At 42.3% G+C, this 25,408-nt stretch overlaps 1 protein-coding gene across 1 annotated transcript; it reads right to left on the bottom strand.

Moving 5' to 3' along the window:
• Positions 1-3,329: 3,329 nt before the first annotated feature.
• On the bottom strand, positions 3,330-5,190 carry IL17F (interleukin 17F). Its single transcript, XM_021692081.1, has 2 exons — positions 4,899-5,190; positions 3,330-3,747 (listed from the first exon to the last, which is right to left on the bottom strand). Exons 1-2 carry the CDS (start codon positions 5,147-5,149, stop codon positions 3,507-3,509), a joined length of 492 nt encoding a protein of 163 aa, XP_021547756.1. The 5' UTR covers positions 5,150-5,190; the 3' UTR covers positions 3,330-3,506.
• Positions 5,191-25,408: the final 20,218 nt, after the last annotated feature.

The raw sequence follows: 25,408 nt of genomic DNA, 5'->3' as shown, positions 1-25,408 counted from the left end.
GGAGAAAATGTGTGTTCTTTTGTACCCTGAGGGAAGTCCAGCTGAACATGTACAACTCCTGGGGCTTATTGGACCCAAAAAAATGCCTTTCTTCCAATTTATATCAGTGGAGTAGACTACAATGAACATTTGGGGACCCGGGGGAATTTTTTTTAATGTCTTAAATCTATAGCTTCCTCTATTCCTGTCAAATTAAAGTGGATTAAACAAAAGATCTATATAATAATATTAACAATGTATAGATCTTTTGTTTAAACCACCTTGAATTACCTATGTGTGTATATAGAGATTAAATGGAGACCATAAACTTAATAACCATGAGGAAATAATATAGCTGTGGTATTTAAGCAGAAAAGTTGGCTATGAGTTTCCCGGGGCCAAGCAAACAGGAAACGTAAGTTCTGTACTTCCTGGGATAAGGACTACCACATACTAAGTACCTATCATTTCCTGGGTACTGTATTAAGTCTTTTACTTTTTTTTATTTCGATTACTTTACACTCTACTCTTTAAAATAGATATCATTCCCTATTTAACAAATGAAGAAGCTGAGTCTCGGAAGGACTAAATTGCCTAAATTCATATAACCAGAAAAGGGTAGAACCAGGATTTGAAGCCAAAAGCTAAGTATTAAATGCATTTTTTCTACCACTTCTTCTACTAGAAAAGAAAAAAAGAAAGAAACTTAAAGGAAAACTAATTTCATAACCATTTTCCTCACTGTAAATTACAAGTGAAATTTCTCCCATGGAGCGTTACAAACATAGATGATTTTTATCTGGATGTGGGAGTAGCGGGGGGAGGGGGAGAAGAAGAGGGAAGGAGAGACAGAGAGAGAGAATATGTACTTCCCCTCAGCCAAGCTGTCATATATAAGAACTGGGTATCAAAAGTAAAGACTACATGCTTCCAGTTCCATGTGGAAAGAGAAGTCCGTCCCTCTACAGATTATGACGGCAATGCAGTATTCGAAAATCTGGACTGCTCAACATAGGCCCTTTCTCCTGCATTCAAAACAAAGGACCTCTGAGTCCCGGGAAGCTAGGCTCAGCGCTGAAGAACACAGGCTGCTCATTCCACCTCAGCAGTGTCTCCAGTGGCTGCCAAAGACAGACTCCCCCCTAAGGGAGCCACTGACCCATGGGCGCAGTGTGCCACCTTGTGAGCCAGAGACAGTGTGCAATTTCCTGAATGACAGCCAGCCCTCAGAGCAAGCTGTAACTCAGGCCCCAGGCCCCAGGGGGCACCAGGTGCAACGTAGTTGGAGGTATGCGAGGTGCAGGTACTTCTGTACCTGCTCCCAGGCTGCACAGAGAAATGACTGATACGGGTATTTACCGGAAACATTATCGAGTACTGCAAACCCAACAGAAAAAATTATGAACTTGGAGTCATGAGCCCCTTTGTGCCACTAACTACTCACGCGACCTTGAGCAAGTCACCTAATTCCTCTGGGCCTCATCTGCCAATGCAAAAGTTTGACCAGGTGATCTGCAGGGGCCCATCCAGCTCTAACAATATGAACCTACCACAGGAGGGAGCAATTATTGCCAACATCAACAGAAAGAAGGATTCATTGTACAAATCTGAGCACGAAAATGGACTTGTGAGATTCACAGCAAACTTACAAAGCTGATAGCTACCACAGAAAATGTTTTCTAGATTTCAAGAGTCTGAATATTTAAATATCAATAGTTATACCATAAACAAAAGATTCTGCAGCCAAGAGATGAAGAGCCAGCCCACCCAGCTATTCCATTCCCACTCCCACCTAGACTAGAAAAAAGTTGCCCACACTAGAGTTAAAAATGGGTGTCAGGCTTCTGCCACCTGCCTATCCTCAAGCCAAGTTTCAGGTGGGAGTGAGAACTTAGGCCCCACTTCCTCTCTCGGACGTGGAAAGCAGCGGCAATGCAGAGGTATACTAAGCCTGTGGTAGCATTAAGGAGAAAATGTGCTGTGCCATATAGAAACAAGGGAGGGTTGAGAGAACCTCTGAGTTTTCCCCAGAGTGGCATGAAGACCAGAATCTGGAAGCTCCTGAGCCCCCAAGAAGCATAAGATATTGATAAAACACAACCAGTAACCCTAAAAGTCCCAGAAGTCAGAACAAGGCCATGCAAAGGGATTGCATGGTCCCAGTGACCAGGGGCTCGTGGATGGCCAGTCCCAACACTGTGGTCCTTCCATATGCATTTCTTACTTGTCTCTGTATCTCTGCTGACTAGCACAGTGGCCAGTAAATGTTCACTTTGTAATATAATGTAGCCAGGACCATGGAGCAGTGAAGAGTTACCAGAGAAACTGAGTTCTGTCGACGCCATTTTCCTTAATTCTCCATGTAACCCCCAAGTACCATTAATAATAAAATAACTATCTCATAGAAACAGAGAGAACAGTAGTTGCCAGAAGCTGGGGGCTGGGGGTGGAGAAATGGGGAGATGTTGGTCAAAGGGTACAAAATTATTTATAAGATGAATAAGTCCTGGGGATTTAATGTATAGCATGGTGACTATAGTTACCAATACTGTATTGTATACTTGAAATTTGCTGAGAGTAGATCTTAAATGTTCTCACTACACACACACACACACACACACACACACACACAGGTAAAAATGTGAGGTGATGCAAGTGTTAACTACCTTATTGTGGTGCTCATTTCACTATATATAGAAAGACAGTCATCATGCTGTACACTATAAACTTACATAATATTATTTGCCAATTTATCTCAATGAAGCTGAGGAAACAAGTCCCCAAGATCACACACATACACACACACACAGAGTAATGATGATAATAATAATAATAAAATAACACTAACAGTAGTCCTCTAATGAGGAACTTATGAGAAAATATGAAAAACAAATGACAAGTATTTAGAATTTCACAATCTTGAGGGCTCCAAGCTCTGTGAATACAAGCCAAGACTGGAAAGAAACACCTGAAGTATTTTTCAATCATTAATACTTTATTATATTAATACTTGATATATTAATTTTTCTCCTAAAATTTTATATAAAAATACACCATAAACAGATAGACAGTTTCCTTAAAAATAGGAGCATCAGGCCAAACTCTATTGAGTAAATCTTAATAAGGATGTGTACTAGAGCCTTACCCCATCCCTCCCACCCCACCCCACCCCTCACCCCCTCCCACACACTCATACTGTGGTTACATTTTCTGCATCTTCATCCACACGGAACAGAATTTGCAACAGAATTCCCCAGGAATGGCACCAAATCACAGCGACGGCAGGGCTATGCGCACCTTCCTTCTCCTCCGTCCATTTTCAAGGGTTTGGGACAGTGGAACAGCTCAGGACTAGGTTATGATCTGGAAGCACCCCCAGAAAGTTGACACTCTATCTAATACAGAGCTCTGAGAATTCCGCCCAGTCTTATCAAGAGGCCGATGAAGTGGAGAGAATTGGGACCATGGAGGACTAGCTGCAGAGCTCTGGGAGTGGTATTTCAGGGCTTCTTCAGCCAAGCGGACGTTCAGGCGTGCACATAGCGCACGATGGGGGTGACACAGGTGCAGCCCACCGTCACCAGCACTTTCTCCAGCCGGAAGGAGCGAGTGCAGCCCCGGGGCTCCCTCCGCAGGACCAGGAACTCCTGCTGGATGGGAACAGAATTCATGGAGCTGTCTTCCTGCCCCTCGGCATTGATGCAGCCCGAATACCTGCACTGGGCCTCTGCAATCTCCGAGGGGAACCGGTGGGGGTCCCGGGTGATGCTGCAGGGGGAGCGGACAAAAGCAGATGGTGAGACAAGGGAGAGGGAGATGGACAAATGTGAGCGCCCCGCGCCACTGGGCAGGGAGGCATTTCCCAGCAATCCAGGGCTGCAGCCAGATGGCCTGGATTCATCCACAGCCCTCCAGGCAGGTGCTTAACTGCCTAAGCCTGTTTCCTCCACTCTAAAATGGGGATTCTCACAGGTCTCTCTCATCGGACTTCTGAGGATATTCAGTGATACAAATGCACACAAAAGGCTACATGTTGGCATTCAATAAATGTCAGCTCTTTTATTTTTCCTCACACTGTTGTTATTATTATAATTATTATTCATCCTTTGCCTAGATATATGGAATATCACTAGTAGGTCTCCTAATATAAAATCTACAAAGCCTGCTGCTTGGAAAGGAAAGCCAAAGCCCCAGCAGTCTGTGAATCCAGCACATTCCCTGTTTCTCCCTTCAAAGCCCCCTCTGCCAGGAGGTACAAAGGCAGCAAAATCATGCCAGCCAACTTGCCACCACCATACATACTCCCTTCCTCTAGGAAGCCATACAGGAGCCCCAGAAGCACTTCTAATTGTCCCTGGAATCTGTTCTCAGGCTTCTATCTGGAGCATATAGATGAATGCTTAGTATTCCAAGATCCGACACATCAGACAATATCACAGGACAGTACCCTGAACATCCCATCCCCATCTTGCATCCCCTTTCCCAAACTGGCCTTTCTTGTCTACTCTGCCCTCCTCCTCATTCCTTGAAGACTGATGTCTAATCTGAGTGGATCACTCCACACTGACTCTTCTGGCTCCCACTTAACCCCATGCAGAGATCATTATATGGGCTGCTTTAAAGAGCCCTCTCTTCCAGCACAGAAAGCTTGTCAATTCCAACCTAGGGCATCATGAAGCAGGAAAAGGCAGAGAGTCAGTGAGAAGTTGGAAGCAAAATAGCAGGACCTCTGACCACACAGGAGGACCTAGCCCAAAACAGCAGGAAAAAATGTGAGCTCCCGGGCAAAGTTGGGATTTCTGTTTTTAAGAGTAAATATTAGGGCTTTTATTTTTTTTCTGTATTTTCTAAATTTTTTAATTAGAATAAATTAACATATTTTTCAAAAGAATGTGAAGATCATTCTCATTTACACTTACTTGTAATCCCAAGGGGAGCTGGAGCGGTTCTGAAAATCATTTGAGATGGAAATACCCTGGTTTTGCCTGAGGATGCGGATGTCAACCCTCACACTGTTATCCTCCAGAGGAGGGCACAGGGCAGCATCCCCTGCTTTTGGGTTTTTTCGAGCTGCCCCCTCCCTCAGGAAGGTGAGCCCCAACACCACCAGGAGCAGGGACTTGACCTGGAAAATAGAGAAGGTTGAGTTGGTTAGGGACTCTGATGTCATTTGCTGGCAAGAGGCAACCCATGCTCTAGCTGAACTCAGGATCCCCAGTGTTTTATGGGACCACGGCTTCTTTCTGAACCTCAGGTCCTCACCTGGAAATGGGAACAGTCACACATGAAGATATCAGGGTGCCAAAATGAGTAGTAAACTCATTAGCTTGGTGATTGAGCCTCCCAGAGTCTAAGAGCTCCTCAATGTCTGACAGAAAGGTATCAGGATCTGGGACTGGGTTTAAATCTTGACCTGGCCTCATCACTGAACCTCTGGTTTCTCTTCTTTCCAGCTGGATTATAATACTTGCTTTATAATAATATTCACAAGATTAAATGTAATATTCTATTATAAAGTGCCCATAAATTTATCTAATAATAAAGGATTAATAAATGATAATTCTTATTTTTATTTCCAACCTCATATTTCATGAATTCTCCACAAAATCCTTCCTCCCAGCCATCCCTCCACCTAGAATACACTACTTCACCTCTACCTTGATGGAAGCCTACCCCTCCATCAAGGCCCCACCCAGAGGTGATCTTCTCCAGGAACTGTCTCTAGTCATTCAATTAGAAATATGTTCATTTTCCTTAAATCATAAAGCACTTGCCATCTAGCATTGAAGCCATAGCACTCAAGTGCTATGTCTTTACTGTCTGGAAATGTATCATTTTTGTTCAGGTCAGACACCTACTGGATTATAAGTTCCTGCAGAACATACCACAGAATAGGTGTTCCACAAATACTTTCTGGATGAATGGAAGAGCAGGTGAGTGAATGAATGAACAAAACAATACAGTCAAATTCAAAGCATTAAGAAAAACACTGTGCAAAACCAACTATAGCAAAGTTCCAATTATCCATGTTCATTGAAAGAAGCAGGGCCACTAATGATGCACAACAACAGAGAATATGAAAACTATTTGTCTTAAGCTCTGGAACATATATTCTTTATACTTACACTGAAATATAGGTCTATCTGGTGTTACAGGAATGCACAAAGAAAGTGCTCTGTGAAGACCTCCCTAAAAGAAGAGCTAAAAATCTCTCCAGCTTCCCTTTGTCGCAACCACGTTCTGCTCACCCCACCGTCACCACCGAAACTTACTGGGATGGACAAGGCCTATCACCAACTCTCAACATAATGCAGAACAGGAACTGAAGCTGAGTTGCTTTCATTCTCTGGGTTCAGTGTTGTTCAGGCTCACACCTTCCACAGGCTAAGGTAGGGGAGGTGATTGGACATGTCTGCTTAAAGGACCTCCTTTTTATATTTTGCAGATGCTGGAGGCAAGAAATGACGAGAGTACGCAGAAAGGTCACAGTGTCAATTTCGTGTACTAAGGTAGCAGATACTAAAAAGAAGTTGAAAGCAAGATTGACTCTGATAAGCCCGAAGTAGGCTGATTTGCCTTCAGATAATCAGCACTTGTCCACTTTCATCTACTACAATCATTCATTCATTCAACTCTTTCTTGACTCTTTATGTGGTGACTCGGGACACATGCTCTAGAGTCAGGCGTCCTGAGTCCATAACTCAGTTTCAGGACTCTGACTGGCTGTGATCCAATTTCTTCTGCCAGAAAATGTAAAGATTAAATGATATGATCCACATAAGGCAGGAAAAGCACTGTCAGCACGGGGCAAGGATTCAACACAGGCAGCCAGTAGGTCAACCTGTCTGAGGATGCTCAGTGGCCAGGAAAGATGTGGAATTTGCCCTCATGCATCTTCTGTCTAGACAAAGTGCTATGAAATAAGTTCGAAAAAGGTAAAAGATGCCTAGTTAGACCAGAGGGTTCTTAGCTTCCCAAGCCTACCAATCACTTCCTTTGGTTTCTTAAGGAAATTCCTCCTACAAATCCTTATATTTGCTTATATTCTTGGAGTATGTTAGAACACACTTTCACATCTCTTTGAATACTGGATTCTTACAACTCCCTCACGAGGTAGGCAGAGCTAGTATGAATTATCCCAATGAGACCGGTGAAAGGGTCATGCCTGGAAAGTAACAACACAACTTGGTTGGGTTCGCCAGCCTGTTGGTGCAAGTCTGGGGACTCAAACCTAGGTGTCAGTGGTCAGTACTGTTGCTATTGAAGTCCATTATTATTATCAATATATAGCCACTCGTGGTGTTTAATCTTAGCTTTGTCCCACAGGAGGAGCCAAGCATTGTAAGCAATGTGGCAGCTGTGTCAGAATTGCATGAGCGTTGGAGGTCACAGAGCTCTTTATCAGGAAATCAGATGATGCCTGCAAAGCACTCTAGTTTGCTCCACAGAGCTTTTGATCTGAAACTGTAGATTTTAGTGGTTATGCGCCAGAGGCTTTGATATGGCTCTTGCTGATTCTTAAGAATGACATACACAGCACTTCTTCTCTGAGAGGTTCAGAGCATCTTATAGATTTGAATTCTTATAGGCCACCTCTGAGGCAGATAAATAGGTATCACTCCTACTCTGTACAACAGGAAACAGAGGCAGGAGAACACATCAGTGAAGGTGGGCACTGTCAGGACATCGACAGCCCAACTCTACTGCAAGTTCACCTGACACCATCTGAGTATTTGTCTCCTGAACTTCTCTGTGACGTGTGCTCACCCCTGGGTAGGAATGTGCTCCAGAGCCTGGCCAGTTCCTAGGCACACAAGAATTTGTCTCAACTGCTTACCGAATATGTCTTACCTGCCTATACCTCCCAGCTTCTAATCCTATTCTAATGCCCCTCGAATCACCATGTTTCTAGCAGATGGCCCAACAGATTACTTCAAACAAACCAGAAATAGAAATGGCTTTAGAGCACAAAGCTATCCGACAGATTTGTTTAGACACAATGGCTTCAAATTCAGAAATCCTGCCTCTGAACCACTCAAGGAGAACCATACTGTACTTGAGGTTGGTAAACCTAGATTCATATCCCAGTTCTTACGTGTACAGTACCCAGTGATGTTAAATCACTTGGCTTAATTGAGCTGTTTTTCATCTATATGATGGAGAAAGTAGTCCCAATCTACTTCCCTGGGCTGACAAGAGTTTCAGAGGTAAAAATAATAATATTACTAATATTAATATTTAACACATTGAATGCTTTCTCTATCCTTATTGGCTAATATATTAAAATGACCAATTTAACTAAAAACTAAGCCATTTCAGAGGACAGATTTAGTCATTCTCAATGATATCAATTAATCCCCCAAGAAAACCTCTGAGGGAAATGCCATTATTATTCCCCTATACAGTTAAGGGAATAATTATGCACAGAGCAGCTAAGTAATTTACCCCAAATCCCACATTTAGTAAGTAGTGAAGCCAGATCTGTCTGACTCCAAAGCTTATGCTCCCTAACTACTGCACTTTGCTGCATTTCTGGTATTCTCTAAAACAATACATAAATATAACATAGTATTATCATCACCATACGCCATGATCTTTTACAAAATCCAAGCTCTTTTAAGTTACATGACTTGTAAATGGAGGAAAAAAAAAAAAAGAGGGCTTATTTAAGCCAATAATATGGCGTATAATTTCCCAAGCCCTGTTTTCAAGCTCCTCTACATTATATTCTTCCCAGGCTTTACCTGACTAATGCCAGGCAAGATTCTAGACCCAGGAGAGGTAGATTTCCATCATACTAGCATCTCTCTCCTCCTCCGTGAGGAATGAGACAATGCAAAAATAATCAGCTATCTGAGACCTAGCAAATTTCCCTCCTCTGGGAGCTATCCAAAGTTCAATACTGAGTGGTTTCACTTCCTTCACCCTGAGCACTCTTTGTCGACTTGTAGTCTTAAGGGAATCATTAAAGCTTTTGAGGACCCACTTTCCTTGGTGAAAATACATGTGTACTATCTAAAAGGCTGGAAGTCCCCATGATGAGATAGGAGCTTTATACTGATCTAACTCTATAATGGTGGCCACAGGGGAGATCATGTCCAGCTGTCTGTGACACCAGAGTTGAGCAAGCTATCAACTACCTATGCAAAAGCCACCATATGAGGAGCTATGTTTTGCACCCCATTATAACTTCTAGTTATTTGTTCTTTTTCTCCACCAGACAGGGGTCAAAATTAAAGTCAGTCTGTCCTTAAGAAATATTCCCAATAAAGACGCCAATCAGGCCTAATTCTTTAGAAATCTGCTCTCGTGAAATCCTAGGGATGACGGCTACGAAACAGGAATTATTTTTACTCACCATGGCCGTGTTGCGCAGGATGGTCATTGTCATTTTGCTCTGGTTGCCTGCTTTGTGTAGTAATTCCTCCTGTGTGTGTGTGTCACCCTGTATATGCCTGTGCTGTGTCAATGAGAGTACCTGTCGGTTTTATAGCAATCACTTGTCCTTATTTCAACTGACCTCCTTACTGTCTTAGTTGTGGTTACCCCAGAGTTACTGACGAATGTAGTTTTTTTTTTTTTTCTATTCCACTTCCTGAAGGGGAATCAGAGAGGGACCCTAAAAGGGGATGACGGAAAAAGGACCAAATCTTCCTTTTCTTCCACCCCGCCCTTGCCCTCAAATTACGGCAAAATTCTTAACTAATTTACTACAGAGATGAACCAAATTACAAATTGCTGTCATGATCTTTTTGTTCTTTCCCAAATAGCTAACAACTCTTGTCACGCACCATATGTTCTACTTTCCAGTCATGCGATACGAACCATGATTTAAGTGGGAGATAGGTTATCCTTACAGGGTCCTTGGTGTTAAACGACAGGACTATCTTTACCTCCATTTTATGAATGGGAAAACAAAACCAAAGAAATTAATGACATCAGTAAGAGATTCAGAATTATATCCCCAGGTAGTTTAATAGACTCCCTGAACAAATTCTATTTTAACCCCATGCTTAAAATCCTACTGATGCTTAATAGATAATCATTTTCATAAAGCATATGATTGACCGTTATCTTGGCCATCTCTGATTGAGAATTTTTTTAACAAAAATGAATTAGCAAGTAGAGCCTTTAAATGCTCTAACATAATTTTAAATGACCTAAAGGAAGTTAATTTTTCTGTTCCATTTAAGTCAACAAACATCTATTAAGCACATACTATATGTCTGCTAATGTATTCTAGGGATACACAGATATTTCTGAAATAACAGTAAGTTACTTTTTTTTTTTGTCTCCAGTAAGATCAGGGAAAATTACACATGTTCTTTTAAAAAGGCAGGGCACACTCTAGCAAGTAAGTTATTTTCCTCTATCACAACATGTTTGAACAACTTTCCTCCATTTTCTTTAAATGAAAGAAATGAAAAGGAAGCAGCTCTTGGGTTCACTGGAAGCCCCTCCAAGACTGATCGAAATGCTTCTGTGCTCATGAGCCTTTCATCCATATTTCTCCTCCCCATGCCTGTGGATTCTTCGCTATACCTCCAGATCAATGAGAAGTTTAACTCCTATAAGAAGGCTTCCTTGAATAGTCCCCTCAGGCATCTTTCCCTTCTCTGTGCCCTCTGTGCTCATATCTAATCTATTTAGTACTTGTGTGTATGTTTTAGGAGGGTTTTCTGAGGGCTTCATGGACTTAGGGTAACTTTAGTTCCTCCTGACCAGTGATCTCTACCAGCCTCCTTCTCTAAATATATATCCCCAAATCTAAAACCTAAATTAAAACTGTACATTTTCCATGCATATACAGATTCAAGACAAGTGCCCTAGCTGAGCCCTTCCAGCCAGACTGAAGCCCCTAAGCCCACTGTGTAGAGAATTAAGGCCGTGCCAGAGATGTCCTTTCATAGACTCAGGGAAGCTAGCACATAAAATCAAGAGCCATGCTTTCAAAGTTGCTAATTATCAGTCATGCTACCAAAGCAATATATGTAAAAGATCCTTAAAAGCATATTAAATTGAGTGGGTTGAGTCACTCGCTTTCTTCAGTAGTCTCATCTCCATTGAGATTTGAGAGCCAAATCTCAATGCATGGAAGACTACACCAGCTCTCTTGAAAGAAGGAACAAGTCACTCTGAATTAAGGGTGCCTAATTCGGGGTGGCTCAGTCGGCTGAGCATCCGACTCTTGATTTCAGCTCAGGTCATGATCTCAGGATCATGAGACTGAGCCCTGAGACGAGCTCTGTGCTCAGCATGAAGTCTGCTTGAGATTTTCTCTCCCTCTCCCTCTGCCCCTCTCCTACTCACGCTCTTGATGTTTCTCTCTAAAATAAATAAAAAAAATCTTCAAAGAGTGTCTGATTCAATACAAGAGTATTTGCTGCATTGCAGAGGAGAATTAAATGACCCTTTATGTAAGAGGGAAACTGACCTTTTTTACATTCAGCGGTCACAAAGTTCTCCCTCATCAGGGTAAAAGTTCCTCATCAGGATGTCAAACTAGTAACCAGCTATTGCTAAGTTCGAACTGAATCAACAGGTCCAGATCATCATTTCATCTAACATTTAGTAAGCACCTCTTACACTGTAAATTATGTGCCAATACTAGGGACACAATAATGAATATATGATTAACACACAGCTGGTTATGGTGGAAGCCCTTCATGACTACCCATGTACCACCCATGATCCAAGCTGTTACCACCTTTCGGAGTCTCAGGAATACACATGGAGCTGTCATTCAACTCCCTGACCACCAGAACACTCTACACACAAGTCCAAGAACCCACAGAAGAAGATGGCAGAAGATGCCATAGTTCCAAGAACGAGTTACACACAGCCTCACGTGTGGTAAAATATTAGAGCTGGTCAAACATTCAAGTTAGCAAGATTTTTTTATGCCCTACTATGTGCTGGGAGCCATGCTACGTGTTTTGGGGGCTACTCTTACAGGAAATAGACTGTACAGTTATAGTCTCTACCTTAATGAGTTTAAAATCTAGTTAGGGAAAGAAAGCAAATATGCATATATTAATCAATAAGATAATAGCATGAGAGGGTGGGGATACTGATAGTTAAATGTACACATTTAGTTTACATCAGAGAGATTTTATCCTCAAAAAAGGTACATCTGATCAAGATATGCAGTCATAATCTAGCAGTATAAGTGTGGGTATAGAAATTGATGCCTAGGGGCGCCTGGGTGGCTCAGTCATTAGGCGTCTGCCCTCAGGTCATAATCCCAGGATCCTGGGATTGAGCCCCGCATTGGGCTCCCTGCTCAGTGGGAAGCCTGCTTCTCCCTCTCCCACTCCCCCTGCTTGTGCTCCCTCTCTCGCTGTGTCTCTCTCTATCAAATAAATAAATAAAATCTTTAAAAAAAAAAAAAAGAAAGAAATTGATACCTAGAAGTGAGGAGCACCACAGCAAAAGGCTAAAATAGCGGCATGATCAATAATGGCCAGGCAGCAGGCTGCGATGACAGGGCAACCGTAGGCTAGATTAATGATGACCATGTTATGCAATGGCAAAACATTTAGTAAAATTATTACCTACGATAACCTAGAGGTATAAAAAGAGCAGTGGAGGGAGAGATTGGAAAACAGAAGGTTAGTTGTGTATGTTAGATGCTATTGTCTGTATTTGACAAGGTAATACAAGAGTTGGCAAGTTTACAAACAAAATGAAAGAGAATGAAGAGTCCAGAAATTCAGAACCTTAAAAAAAAAAGAAACAACTATTTCTAGCCTCCAAAAACAAAGGATAGATTGAAAAAGCCTTTGAGGGAGAAATGCCGAGTAAAACCTTTCAACCAAATAAACTTCCTACAGGCAAGAATCAAAATGAAGCATCTAGTAAATGCTTTTAATTGGGTAAGAGGACTCAGAATAAAGAGTGTAAGGGTATAGTTCTAGTAATCTACCCCTAAATCAAGAGAGGGAGAGAGACTTACAGGAATGAAAAAGCAAAGAAATAGAGAGTTCTGGGAATTATACCACGAAAAGGACCAACTTAGATAAAAGTTCACTAAGTTTTTGAGAGTTCTCAAAGTTAGTCACAAACCAGCTCTCAGTCCTGTACCCATCTAGGAGCAGGAAGTAAGGCCCCAAGGAAGGTATATTCACCAAACACCACTATTTCAGATGCGGCCAGAGATTATTGGGGGGGGCGGGGGGGAGAAAACTCCCGGGAGGTGGAGCCAGGGACCACATGAGTACTTGGGAGGTGGGCCCCTCTCAAAAAACAAAATCCGGGTCTAATCAAAGAACATCCCACATGCCCTGGCTACGGGATCCCCACAGTGTCAACCACGCAGGATTTCAAGGTTGCTACAGACCAAAACTATTATGCACCTTCCGTTCTTTCTCTTTCCAAATTGAAGTGTTTTATCCCAGTCTAAAATAACTGATAGAAACATTAAGTAATTTTATAGGCTTTTCTGTTTATTTTCATTTTCTTTATCAGAGCTCTGACTCCTTATCAAAATAGCCAGTTAAATGATATTACCATATACTAGGTCTAAAGAATATTTATAAGGAATTAAATGCAAAAAATAAACTGAGATTATCATTCACTGTCTTATTCACTAAACACAAGCTATTAGTATATAATTTACTTTAACCTCAGTCTTATCTCCAAATGATATTAAAACACTGCTTTCTAATTTCCCTTCTGAAGCACTTATTTATGTTAGTCAGATCTTTCTGAATACAAGTTAAGAACATTGGGTCAGGGGCGCCTGGGTGGCTCAGTCATTAAGCGTCTGCCTTTGGCTCGGGTCATGATCCCAGGGTCCTGGGATGGAGCCCCGCATCAGGCTCCCTGCTCAGTGGGGAGCCTGCTTCTCCCTCTCCCACTCCCCCTGCTTGTGTTCCCTCTCTCGCTGTGTCTCTCTCTGTCAAATAAATAAATTTAAAAAAAAAACAAAACATTAATTGGGTCAGAATGGCCTCAAAGTATTATGGCTTTTAATGCCCATCTTCAAGCTTCTTACAGCTCTTCTCCTCCTCAATCATAAAAATTCTTCCTCTGCCTAGGCTATTCAAACTAATCATATACATGGCTTATTTGCCATTTTAGCCCCTAGATCATTTAGAAAGTCCATGTCCCATTCCCTTTTATAACCTTACCTTTCTATCCCCTGTTGAAGAAAACCATGTGGTAACATGACTGCATTTGTTACAGATGTAAAGCTACAGACCCCACAAACTCCACATAATCCTTTTTCCTCCTTTCAATGCAAAAGATCATTTCCAGTTCCAGAATTCTTTGTGCCCGTTAATTCGGTTTTACCTATTTTGTTTGAAGCTAAATTCAAACTCATTGTGTGCTTTCCAGAATCTCCAGAAAAATCACACTCCATAGCAACCAACACCCCCCCTTTTCTTAAGTTGAACACATTTTCACTGTGAAAAAATTTTCAAGAACAAAACAACTTTACTTGTGATTTAACCACTAGAAAGAGCTTATTATAATGATCATTTGTCAATGAAAATATTGTGTCAGGATTCTCAAATGCTGATGTTTGTGGGCATAAGAATTACGTGGGGCTTAGCTCAACAGGGATAAAAAACACAGAAAACCCCTCCCTTCCCTTCTCTTTATAAGTGTCTCAATATCTCTCTATGTGTTCCCTCTGTCTAAAACAGAGTACAATTCCTGATCATCTGACGAAAAAATGAATCTGTGTGAAGAGCTGCAGTGAAGAGATATGAAGGAAGAAGACTGGAGACAAAAGCTGACAAAGAAGAAATGTAAAGGGGAAGATAAAGACTTAGCAAAGGTGTTTCCCCAGGGTGCCATGTGAGAATCCTGGGTGTGACAGGGTTGAGGTCACTGCAGAAAGTTCCAGATCAAATGAGGGACCCCTCAATTCTGAATCTATTCTCTGGACTGTGGAAACCTTTTGCACCAGAGCTTTATCTCCTTGTTAACAAAAACACCATTTATTAAATGCCCACTCTGTGCCAGTCACTGTGCTGGGCACCTAAACTAACATGGGTAAGAAGAAAAATAAAAGTACTGTCCAAAAAAGGAAAGAAATCACCAGGACAGTTTCCTCCACCCAGGAGTGCCATGAATTTTATGTCAGACCAGATGGTACCTCTGTTTTGGAGAGAACTTACCGTGGGCCTTTTGGGAAGTGCAATGATAAGAGCCTTTCTCTATCCATGGTAAATACAGAGAGGAAAATGCTGTTCTTCCAGGGTAGAAGCTAAGAGGAAGGCGCTACACATACAAATAACAGGAATCTGAGTTATCCCCGGTGGGAAGAGAAATGAGGGATGCCAGTGAGAAAGTGCGGTAGCTGACAGAGCAGGGGAACTTTAAAGAGTCATGAGCCTAGTCTTTAAAGAATTTCTATGCTGACATTGTGCTTTAATTCTCTTCCATCGATTCCAGGTCTAAAATTGTTTACACACAGAGTCCCACGATGTCGACATAGCTGCAAAGCGAGGTGGAGGGAGGACACAGCAGCCTCAGAAACAGAGGCAGCAGGAGTGGAACAAGCAAACATTTGCAGTGAGAAAGTAAGCACCGCACCCATGCCCCCACCATCCAGGGGGCCTTGCTGTTCAGTATGACCCTGGGAACTTGTTGGCTCCGTTGGTTGTGCTTCTGACTCTTGGTTTTTGCTCACGTTGGGATCTCGGGATCAAGCCCTGCATCAGGCTCTGCGGTCAGCAGGGAATCTGCTTGAAATTCTCTCTCTCCCTCTCCCTCTGCCCCTCATCCCTGCACGCTTTCTCTCCCAAATAATAAATAAATCTTATAAAAAAAAAAAAAAAAGGTAGACTCTCGGTTGACAGATATTAACTAGACTTACTGTGGTAATCATTTTGCAATGTATAAAAATATCAAATCGTACACTTGAATATAATGTCATCTATCAGTTATATCTCAATTAAAAAGAAAAAGGAAACAGTGGACACTAAAAGAAATTAAAATAGAAAATATATGAAAAAACAGTTTAACCTCAAGAGTAATCAAAGTAATACAATTTAAACTAAGATAGCATATTTAGCCTATCAAATTGGCATAGATTTTTTTTAAAGATTTGATTGATTGATTGATTTGATTTATCAATCAGAAAGAGCACGCAAGCAAGGGGAGCGGCAGGCAGAAGGAGAAGCAGGCTCCTCACTGAGCAGGGAACCCGACGCAGGACTCTATCCCAGGACCCTGGGATCATGACCTGAGCCGAAGGCAGACATTTAACCAACTGAGCCACCCAGGCGTCCCAAATAGGCATTGATTTTTAAGCATGCAATATGAATAGGAGAATAGGGAAAAGGGGCTTTCAGGTATTACAGCTAGGGGTGGTTTGGGTAGAATTTTGTGTAGGTCATTTAATAATATCGAACAAAACCTAAAAAAAAGGTCCACCCCTGGGAATTGTTCTAAAGAAATAGAGATGCACTCAAATATCCATATACAAGGATATTTCGGTGGGAAAACTGAAAATGCCCTAGATTTCCAACAATAGAGTAATGGTTATGTCAGCATACAGAACAATAGAATTTTTATGGCCATTAGAAATTGTTTTCCAAGAAAATTCAATAACTTTAAAAATAGCTCTGTTGTAACATTTGTTGAAAATATCAAGAAACAGTTCATATAATGCATGACCTTACTCTGTATGTATAGATACATACATACTATGTATACGCATACGGGTATATATGTGTGTATGTGTAAATGTACACTCACAGAAAAGCGCCTGAAAATATATGCAAAAATAAATGTAGAATCTCTGGCCCCACCCCAAACCTATTGAATCGGACTCTGCATTTTCACGAGTCTCCCATCGCATGAAAGTCTGGGATGCACTGCTTTACGGAACTTTTTTTTTTTTTTAAAGATTTTATTTATTATTTATTTGACAGAGACAGAGATAGCGAGAGCAGGAACACAAGCAGCGGGAGTGGGAGAGGGAGAGCAGGCTTCCCGCCGAGGAGGGAACCCGATGTGGGGCTCGATCCCAGGACCCTGGGATCATGACCTGAGCCGAAGGCAGACGCCTAACGACTGAGCCACCCAGGCGCCCTTTTACGGAACATTTAAAAAGTATGAGACTTCCCGTAAAATCACAGTGGGGCTCACTCAACGCATTACATTCTCTGAAACAGAAATGGAGAGTCAAGTGCCCTGGAAAAGTGATTGGGACAAGAAAGCCTGAGCCTTAAATCTCAAATTTGTCCGCCCTCGTAGCTAAGAACCATAAGGCTCCTTGGTGGGGGCAGGATGAAGAGAATAATAGGACAGTGAGGCTGTTCCATGCCATAATTCAGCAACAGCTGCCTTGGGGTGGCCTAACCGAGCTACCCACAGGCTAGCTGAAGGCAACTCAGGCTTCGTGCAGACTTTCACTTACTCAGCAGCCAAGCTCATTTCCTGCATCAAGGTGGATTGAATTAGTCAACATAAGACCCGAGTGCCGATGCCTGGGGAAAGCCCAAGTGAGTGTCTGTCAAATGCTGTCGAATTTTCCTGGCTTCCTCCCACTAAAATTTCTCCCGAGCTTGTTTCTACCAGGGTCATACAGGAACCAGGGATCAGTAACATTTGCTCCTGGACTTCCCCGCTGTTGTCATACTGACAATCAGCAAAGTTCTGGGGTGGTGACTTGGGATGGCAAGTCTAGCCCTAGGAAGATGACCTTGCACTCCATTCTTGCCTCTAGGTTAAATTGCCAATTCCCTGGACACTGGCCCAAGTCTAATGCGTGGCCCCAGCCCACTTCATTAAAGAAAGTCACTTTCCCAGACTTGCCACATGAGGGAAACTCATTTTTCAGCTTCTGCTCCACAAAATGTTTTATATTTCTGAGCCCTTGCTCTCTCTGGGCCAGGTCCTTTTCCCTGGACTGGCCCTTTCGGTTCTTTCTGCTCATTTAGGTTCACCACAAATTCTTAGCCTCTTCCTCAAAATCTATCTCCTCTGACTGGCAACCCACCTGTATCTTTCCCTTTTCTGATCTCTCAACTTACTCTCATGGCATTTCACTCAGCATTTACGTAGAGACAACTTTTCTACTGTCCACTTGAACAGCTATTTGTATGTGCTTTGGCTTTTTAAGTTTTCAAGTGCTTATTCCTAATGTGTTCTCTGGATCTTACACTCTTTAAAGGAGACAACTGTGACTTCTGCTTTATGTTCCCACCACTCCCACACCCCTAGCAAAATATCCTATTCATAGCTAGTACTCTATGTAAATATTTATTCACTTGATTTAATTTGATGTTGACACTAGTTTATTGCTTCTTCCACCAAGTTTCTCGCTGATGAAGGGGATCAGAGTATGCCACCATAAAATATGCAGGAAAAGCTCTCTGCCCCCCACCCCGATCTTTCTGTCTAAAAGCATGGCATAAATTTCCCTATTTCCCTTTGTAAAGTTGTCTCCCTCTCCCATTATTAGGAAGAGGAGGATAACTCTTAATCATGGGAGGCAACTCTTATCAATGGTGAAGTCCCGACTGGAGTCCGCATAACAAATCCTACTAAATATCCTTATCTTTTATTAGTTTCCCCATATATCTACCTTCCCACAATTTACTTCCCCCAGAAGTCCAACCCTTTGTCTAGTTTCTTCTCCATAGTTTATCACTCTTTGTTAAAATAGAATATGAGTCCCCGCGTCTAACTACTTCTTTGGTACTTCATATCTCTTCTATGAAGGCCTCCATATGCATACATAATAAACCCTTTCTCCCGTTAATCTGTCTTTTGTCAGTTTAATTTACAGGGCCTGGGTACAGAACCTAAAAGGGTGCAGGAGAAAGTTTTTCCTCCCCTACATTACTTTCAATTCCTAAAAGATCAGATGGGCTGACCAAAAATTTTTAAAGAGGGTTATTTTGAACAAGAGAAAACTTACAGACACATAATATTGTTTTCAAGTATTTGGAAGTTTTGTAAAATGGAGAGAGATTAGACTGTCACCAGAAGGTCACACCAAGATGTTGGGGAATATCAGGTATGACATTCCAGAGGGCAATCATATATCAGGGGGCTCTTTAGACTGGACCTCCTTCAAGGTCTCTTCAACTTTGGGATCCTATGAAAACCAAAAAAAAAAAAAAAAAAAGTATTGATATTTTAATTAAACATACCCACAATCTCAGTCTTGGGAGTAGGGGTATTTATGAGTGTGCACACGTGGGTGGATACAGTTATGTATCTTCTGCCCTTTTCTTCAGTTTTTTCCTCTTTCTATGGAAAACAATCACATGACTCCAAATGCTAAAAATTCTAAGTATGTTTCCCACAAAGATCCAGGTTAAGAAGAGAATAACTTGGGGGTGGGGGGAAGACCAGAGAAAGAGCACCGGAACAACCACCCTTCTGAGAAATGTGTTACTTTCACTCCTGCCATGGGACTGATTCACAATGATGACTCTCGGGGCTCCCCTCATTTGCGTAGCAACACTGTAGAGTGGCAGGATGAAATGGGTTTCCTGCAAGGGGCGGTTCATCGTTGCGGAGGTAAGGGACTTCAGGGGACACGAGGGAGAAGGATGGAGTTGGAGGAAAGCAGAGGGGAAGAGACGTGGGAAGGAAAAGCGGAGCCCGTGGGAGCAGAGAGCAAGTACTCCTCGGTTAGCAGGCTTGTTCCGCCGCTCCCTCTGCTGCATTTGACCCGAGAGGAGATCAGAAGATAGTGGATGGGGAAAGATATCAGGGAAAAAACATAGACGCTGAGAAGGTTCTTGGACATGCAGACAGGCGTACTTATTTAAGCTGGAGAGAAAGCTTCCCGTAGATTGCATGTTTATGCCCATTACCCAGGTTTTATGCTAAGCAAATAATGCAGAGAACACCACTGCTGACTTTCTTACTCCATGACACCTCTCATACTCTACAAATGCATGTGTCCAGAGCACCCCTTCACCTGGCCCCCAACTCACAATAGCCATTAAGGCAGGGAGGCTCCTCTTTACCTTTGCTGTTGGCCTCCATCGCAGATTTCAGGAGCTGCACAGGTCTTCAGAAGTAACCCCCTTAGCTGATGATGGAGGTTGGATGGCTTTCCCACAGACCACCTCTGGGGGAGGAGCCCGGTTTGGACCGAGGCCTCCTACTCCCTCCAATATCCATCTTCAAATAAAGGGGCCCTTCTCTCCAACTCTTCCAGGGCCATTTTTCTCTTTAACAAAGTGCTATCAAGGAAGGAAAGTGATTCTAATATTAATAGCCTTACATGGTAGGGAAAGCCATACAGCTCACAAAGCATTTTCATATACTTGATTTTATTTGCCTCTCAAGACAATTACATGAGAAAGAGATGATAAATCTCTCCGTTTCACAAGTTAAGAAATTGAGACCTAAAAAGTATGTGGCAACTGTCCAAAGCCACGCAGCTATCAAATAATAGAGTTTGCAGTTCAAAACAGGGCTTCTGACCCCAAGCCCAGAGAGGTAATGCAGATGCAGGCTGGAGAAAAATTTACAACAAAGATACCCAGGGCATGGGGAAAGGAGAGCAGTTGTCAGAGGATCAGACTTGAAGAGTGAGCAGCATTTTCTTAGTAATGTCTGGACTGGGGTCAGGACACTTGAGTGACTCTGCCTGTTCTCTGAAGATGAGGAGAAATAAAACCAGCCTTCGACTTGTTTTATTCTGAACCCTTTCTAGGCTTTACACATTGTCTTACACACGTTTTTCTGGCTGTGAACCAGATAAATGGAAACAAGAGCAGGCCAGATGGTTTCGGTGACAGCTCTTAAGATGCCTTGCTCTACCAACTTTTCATCTCCAGTTCTCGAAGATTATATAGCTGTGGGAAGTTGCTTTCTCTGCACTTGCTGTTTGTAATGATAGAATTTTTAAAGCAATTCCGTAAGTCTGAATTGCAACTACTACGGAAGGTATTATATGGGAAGTACATAGTATGAGATCAAAAAATTAATTTCAAATCCAGAGTAAATTTGGCAATTTAAAAAAGGTGTGGGTGGGGGTGAGCAAGATATCCAATGTCAGCAAGGATGTCAGACAAAGGGCATCCCTCATACATACGTGTGGGGCTATAAATTGGTAACTTAGTGAAACATACCTAAAACTTTAATAATGTTCATATTTTGACCCAACAATTACACTTCTAGAAAATCATCCTAAGGAAGTAAATAAGTATGGACATAAAAATTCGGCAACAGGGCTGCTCAACAGAGTATTATTTATAATCATGAAAAATTAATAACAATAAATGCCCAACTATACAGGAATATATAGAGACTTACCTGGAAAAAAAAAAGAAATCCAAGGTATATTTTCTCTGGGTGACTAGATTACAGGCGCTCCTATTTACTTCTTATGGCTATTTTCTAGGGTTTCTCTAATGAAAAGATTCTGTTTTTACAATAAGAAAAAATTACACTTGTTTTAGTTAAAAAATTTTTAAACAGGTTCCAGAATGGTAGTTTCCTGGTAACTGTAGGGCCCACCCTAGCACAAACTTTGTGAGATGGTATGAAATAGCAAATACCAGTCATTGCCAAACAGGCTTCCAAGGGCAGATTGCCAAGAGCATCACCGATGGTGGAAGGTCTTCAATTTCATCTCTCCACCCTGGGTGCCCGGGCTGTCACACCAGCTCCACTCATAGACGTAGCTGTGACCGACTCCAGCTCCCTAGAGCAGTCTCGGCCCTTTGAAGGCAGCAACACGATATCATGGTTAGACTATAGTAGTTAAGAACCAAGATGGCCCTGAATTTGAATCTGGACTCTACAGGCTACTAGCTAGGAGGCCCTGAGCTAATTCTCTGACCTCTCCAAGCCTACTCCCTCTTCAGAAAAATTGGGAGAGTAAAATGCATTTCAGAGGACGGTAGGGAAGATTTAATGAGATGATTGACGTGGCACTTAGTATATATATTATAAGCTCTTAACAAATGATCACTATTAGTAAGGCCAGCTCTTCTCCCCTGCCCCAATCACTAAGTACATGGAGTTGCTGTCTCTGGGAGTTAGTTTGCTTGGGAGCTCGGAACCTGTATACAGCATCCCTCTGTTAATTCTAATTTGTTAAGTGTTTTATCATCCATTCGAGTTAAATGTGACATGTACTTTCACTACTTCTGCAGGATTTTCAGAACTCTGGCTTTCAATTCAAAGTTTCAAAACATTCTTACTCCCTAAATCCCTACAATTATTTGTTAATCTCACTCTCAAGTGCCCTGGTACCGCTGGTATATTGTGGGGTGTCACTTTCAAAACTGGTTTTAAAGTTCATCAAGAATAAATTATAATAGTTATAGTAAGGTGGTAAAATAATTTTTGTTCTCTATTTTGTCCATTATGTTTTATTAGTCACAGTAACATTTTAAAAAAACAGAACTGTGGGGTCGCCTGGGTGGTTCAGTCGTTAAGCGTCTGCCTTCGGCTCTGGTCATGATCCCAGGGTCCTGGGATGGAGCCCTGCATCAGGCTCTCTGCTCGGTGGGAAGCCTGCTTCTCCCTCTCCCACTCCCCCTGCTTGTGTTCCCTCTCTCGCTGTCTCTCTCTGTCAAATAAATAAAATCTTTAAAAAAAAAAAAAAAGAACTATGCACATAGTTCAACTCCAACTTTAGGCTACATTTTTGGAGATCTCATCCAACTTTATTACAGCTCTCATTCAGGACTCCATCCACTTACATTAATAGAATAGTAGCACACATACGTAAGATGGCATGAGCCAACCTTTCTATGTCAAGGCTAAATGTTGGTACTTAAAGATAGGAAGGCTTAGCTTGCTAGCAAAAGTACCTGCTGGGAGAACGATTATCAGAACAGTAGATCTCAGCAGAGGTTAATATCCTCCTACAGGCTGTGGGAACATACTCAGGGTTTAATAGTAAAAATATTTCAGAAAAGAATTTAGAATCTTAATTCTTTCCCTTGAGGAAAGACTGAAGAGAATGAGCTAGGATTACATGCTGGTTAATAACGGACCAGAGAGAAACCAGCATTCAATCCTGAGGCATCAGACCTGACAAAGAAAGTGAACTAGCTTTATAGTTCAGCAAATTAAAATGAAGTTAAACAAAAACAAATTTTATTCTAAAATTTTTCTAGGAATTAAATAAAACCCCTTGAGATAAATGGAAACATCCCAGAGCTCTACCCACAAAATAGAGAAGCCCCAAAATCACTACCCTCAAAAAGGATATTTAACAAGATGCTAGGAGACTCATTCCAACCTGCCTCCAAGTGGTGCCAGGGCCTATAACGTGTCTTGTGGGTAGAACGGACACTGAGTGCTAAGAGTCATAAGCATTACCAGAAGGGACCTCAGATCGCCTATTTCAACCACCTCCCTTTCCAGATAAAGAAACCAAGTCATTTCCCTCTAAGGAAGTAACTTGCCCAGCCTGGCTCGCTAACTCAGCCACAGTAGGTCAGAAAAGGAACTCGAAGGCAGCACCCTTGCTTCCCAGTGCAGGGCTCATTTCCTCTGCCAAATCTGGGCTCTCTGCAGAGATTTCCTGTGCGACCTGTGCACAGCACTCCACCTCCCCTCTTCCCTACTCTGAAGCTCAAGTGGTAAGACCTGGCTCCTGGGAGAGGGGAGCGACCATGGCAGGGGAGGCGGGGAACTCCCACAGAGCTCTTGCCAGGACAGAGTGAGGCGGCCAGCACACAGGTGACTCACACCTGCCTTATTCCACTGAGCAAACCCTTTGGGGAACCCTGACCGCGGGAAGTCTGGAATCATTAAGACCAGTTTGAAAACTCAGGAAAAATGAGAAGGGCATAACCTATTTGGTTTCTGTGAGGCTTTCTCCTCGTGACCTTCGTCCTGTTTTCCTAACGACCATACCTCACAGGGCTGTTGTGAGGACGGATGTAACACTGCCCACACCGAGCAGATCCCAGTCCCTGGAAGAAGGCTGAGGAACCCAGTGCCATGAGCTAGGGTAAGGGTCATCCCTGTGAGAAGCACTTGAGTCAGAGCCACACTGACCAGAGGACAGGAACCATCAGGAAGTGGAAAGGCAGGGAAAAGAACAAAATTCAGGAACTCAGCAAGGGCGATATTGTTTTAAATGGCTTTGACCAAAGGATGTTTTTTGTAACACATCAGAATGAAACATTTTGTTTTTGTGAAACTTGGAATTTGCAGTAATAATGGAAGTATCATGGAGTATTTCCGTGCTGGCAGGCACTTATCACTTGCTCTCGGTTATGTCTCACAAGCCTCCCTCCAGGCAGTGAGTACCCCCATTTTACAGATCAAACAAGCAGCTCAACACTTACCCTAAGTTATTTGCTAAGGGGCACAGGAGAGACCCCATTCCAGCAACTCTTATCAAATTGTCTTTTTTGACAACTATCTTTTCATATTGATACTTCATTTATCCAGGAGAGATAAGGAATAAGGTAGCATAAGATTTTCCAAGATAGGACATAGTTCTCTAAGGTTTACAAACTATCTTAATTATTTCAATGGCAAAATTAAATGTAAACAGACTTCTCTCTTTGAGTGAAGTATATAGATAATGAAGGGTGTATTTTTTTTTTTTTTGTCCTGGTGAATCTGGGCCATCACAGATCTCAGCATGTATGGCAGTGACACCCTTAGGGGAGAATGACCTGCAGAGGGGTCACCCATACATGAGTGGCTGGTCAATGCCTGCAGCAGGAAGAGAAACATAAGGACACTGAGTAGTAGACTATATCCTTTAAATGCTTACCAACTTCTTTAACGTTACTCTAAGCTGGGGGAACTACACACACACACACACACACTTCTTTAACGTTACTCTAAGTTGGGGGAACTACACACACACACACACACACACACACACACACACAGTTTTTAAAATCCTGATATAAAGATTCATTGAGCTTGTAGAGCGCTGAAAAGTCAGCAAGGTAAACTTGGCTTTACAGCTATTGCAGACTGCTAGATCTGCCTACTCTCCTACTCTGCCTCAGTTTCTCCAGGTGTGAAGGATAGAGAGCAAGAGTCCTACTGACAAAATGTTGGACCTTTCTGGAAATGATCATTTGAGGAGACCCCCCTTTTCTTCATATCCGTACCCCATGGTAGCCCACACCCCTTTTTGATACACTCATGGCCCCCCTCAATTCCTACAGTTCCTATTGTGTATGCTCTCATTGGATTTTAAAATTTCTCATGGACACATTAGATATAAATCCCCAACCGGTGCCTCAAGAGCATGCAGTTCTATATTTACACCCACTGCTGAGTAGAGCACAATATAGGACTCATTGCCAGTGCGCAATTCATGTCAGAGTCCAGTCCTGATACCACTGCCCTCTCCTGACTCTCTAGATTACTTCCAATAGGACTTGGATTTCACATCTGGGGGAAAAAAAATCAAAGTTGAAACTAGAACTCCCCATCTTCTGCCCCCATGGTTTCAGGGTAAGGTGTTCCCCCCTCATCAAAAAGGAAGAAGGAAGGGGGTGCGGGGGAT

The sequence above is a fragment of the Neomonachus schauinslandi genome, chromosome 8, assembly GCF_002201575.2.
Source record: "Neomonachus schauinslandi chromosome 8, ASM220157v2, whole genome shotgun sequence".
Classification (NCBI taxonomy): Eukaryota; Metazoa; Chordata; class Mammalia; order Carnivora; family Phocidae; genus Neomonachus; species Neomonachus schauinslandi.
This window is presented reverse-complemented; position numbering and strand designations above follow the sequence as displayed.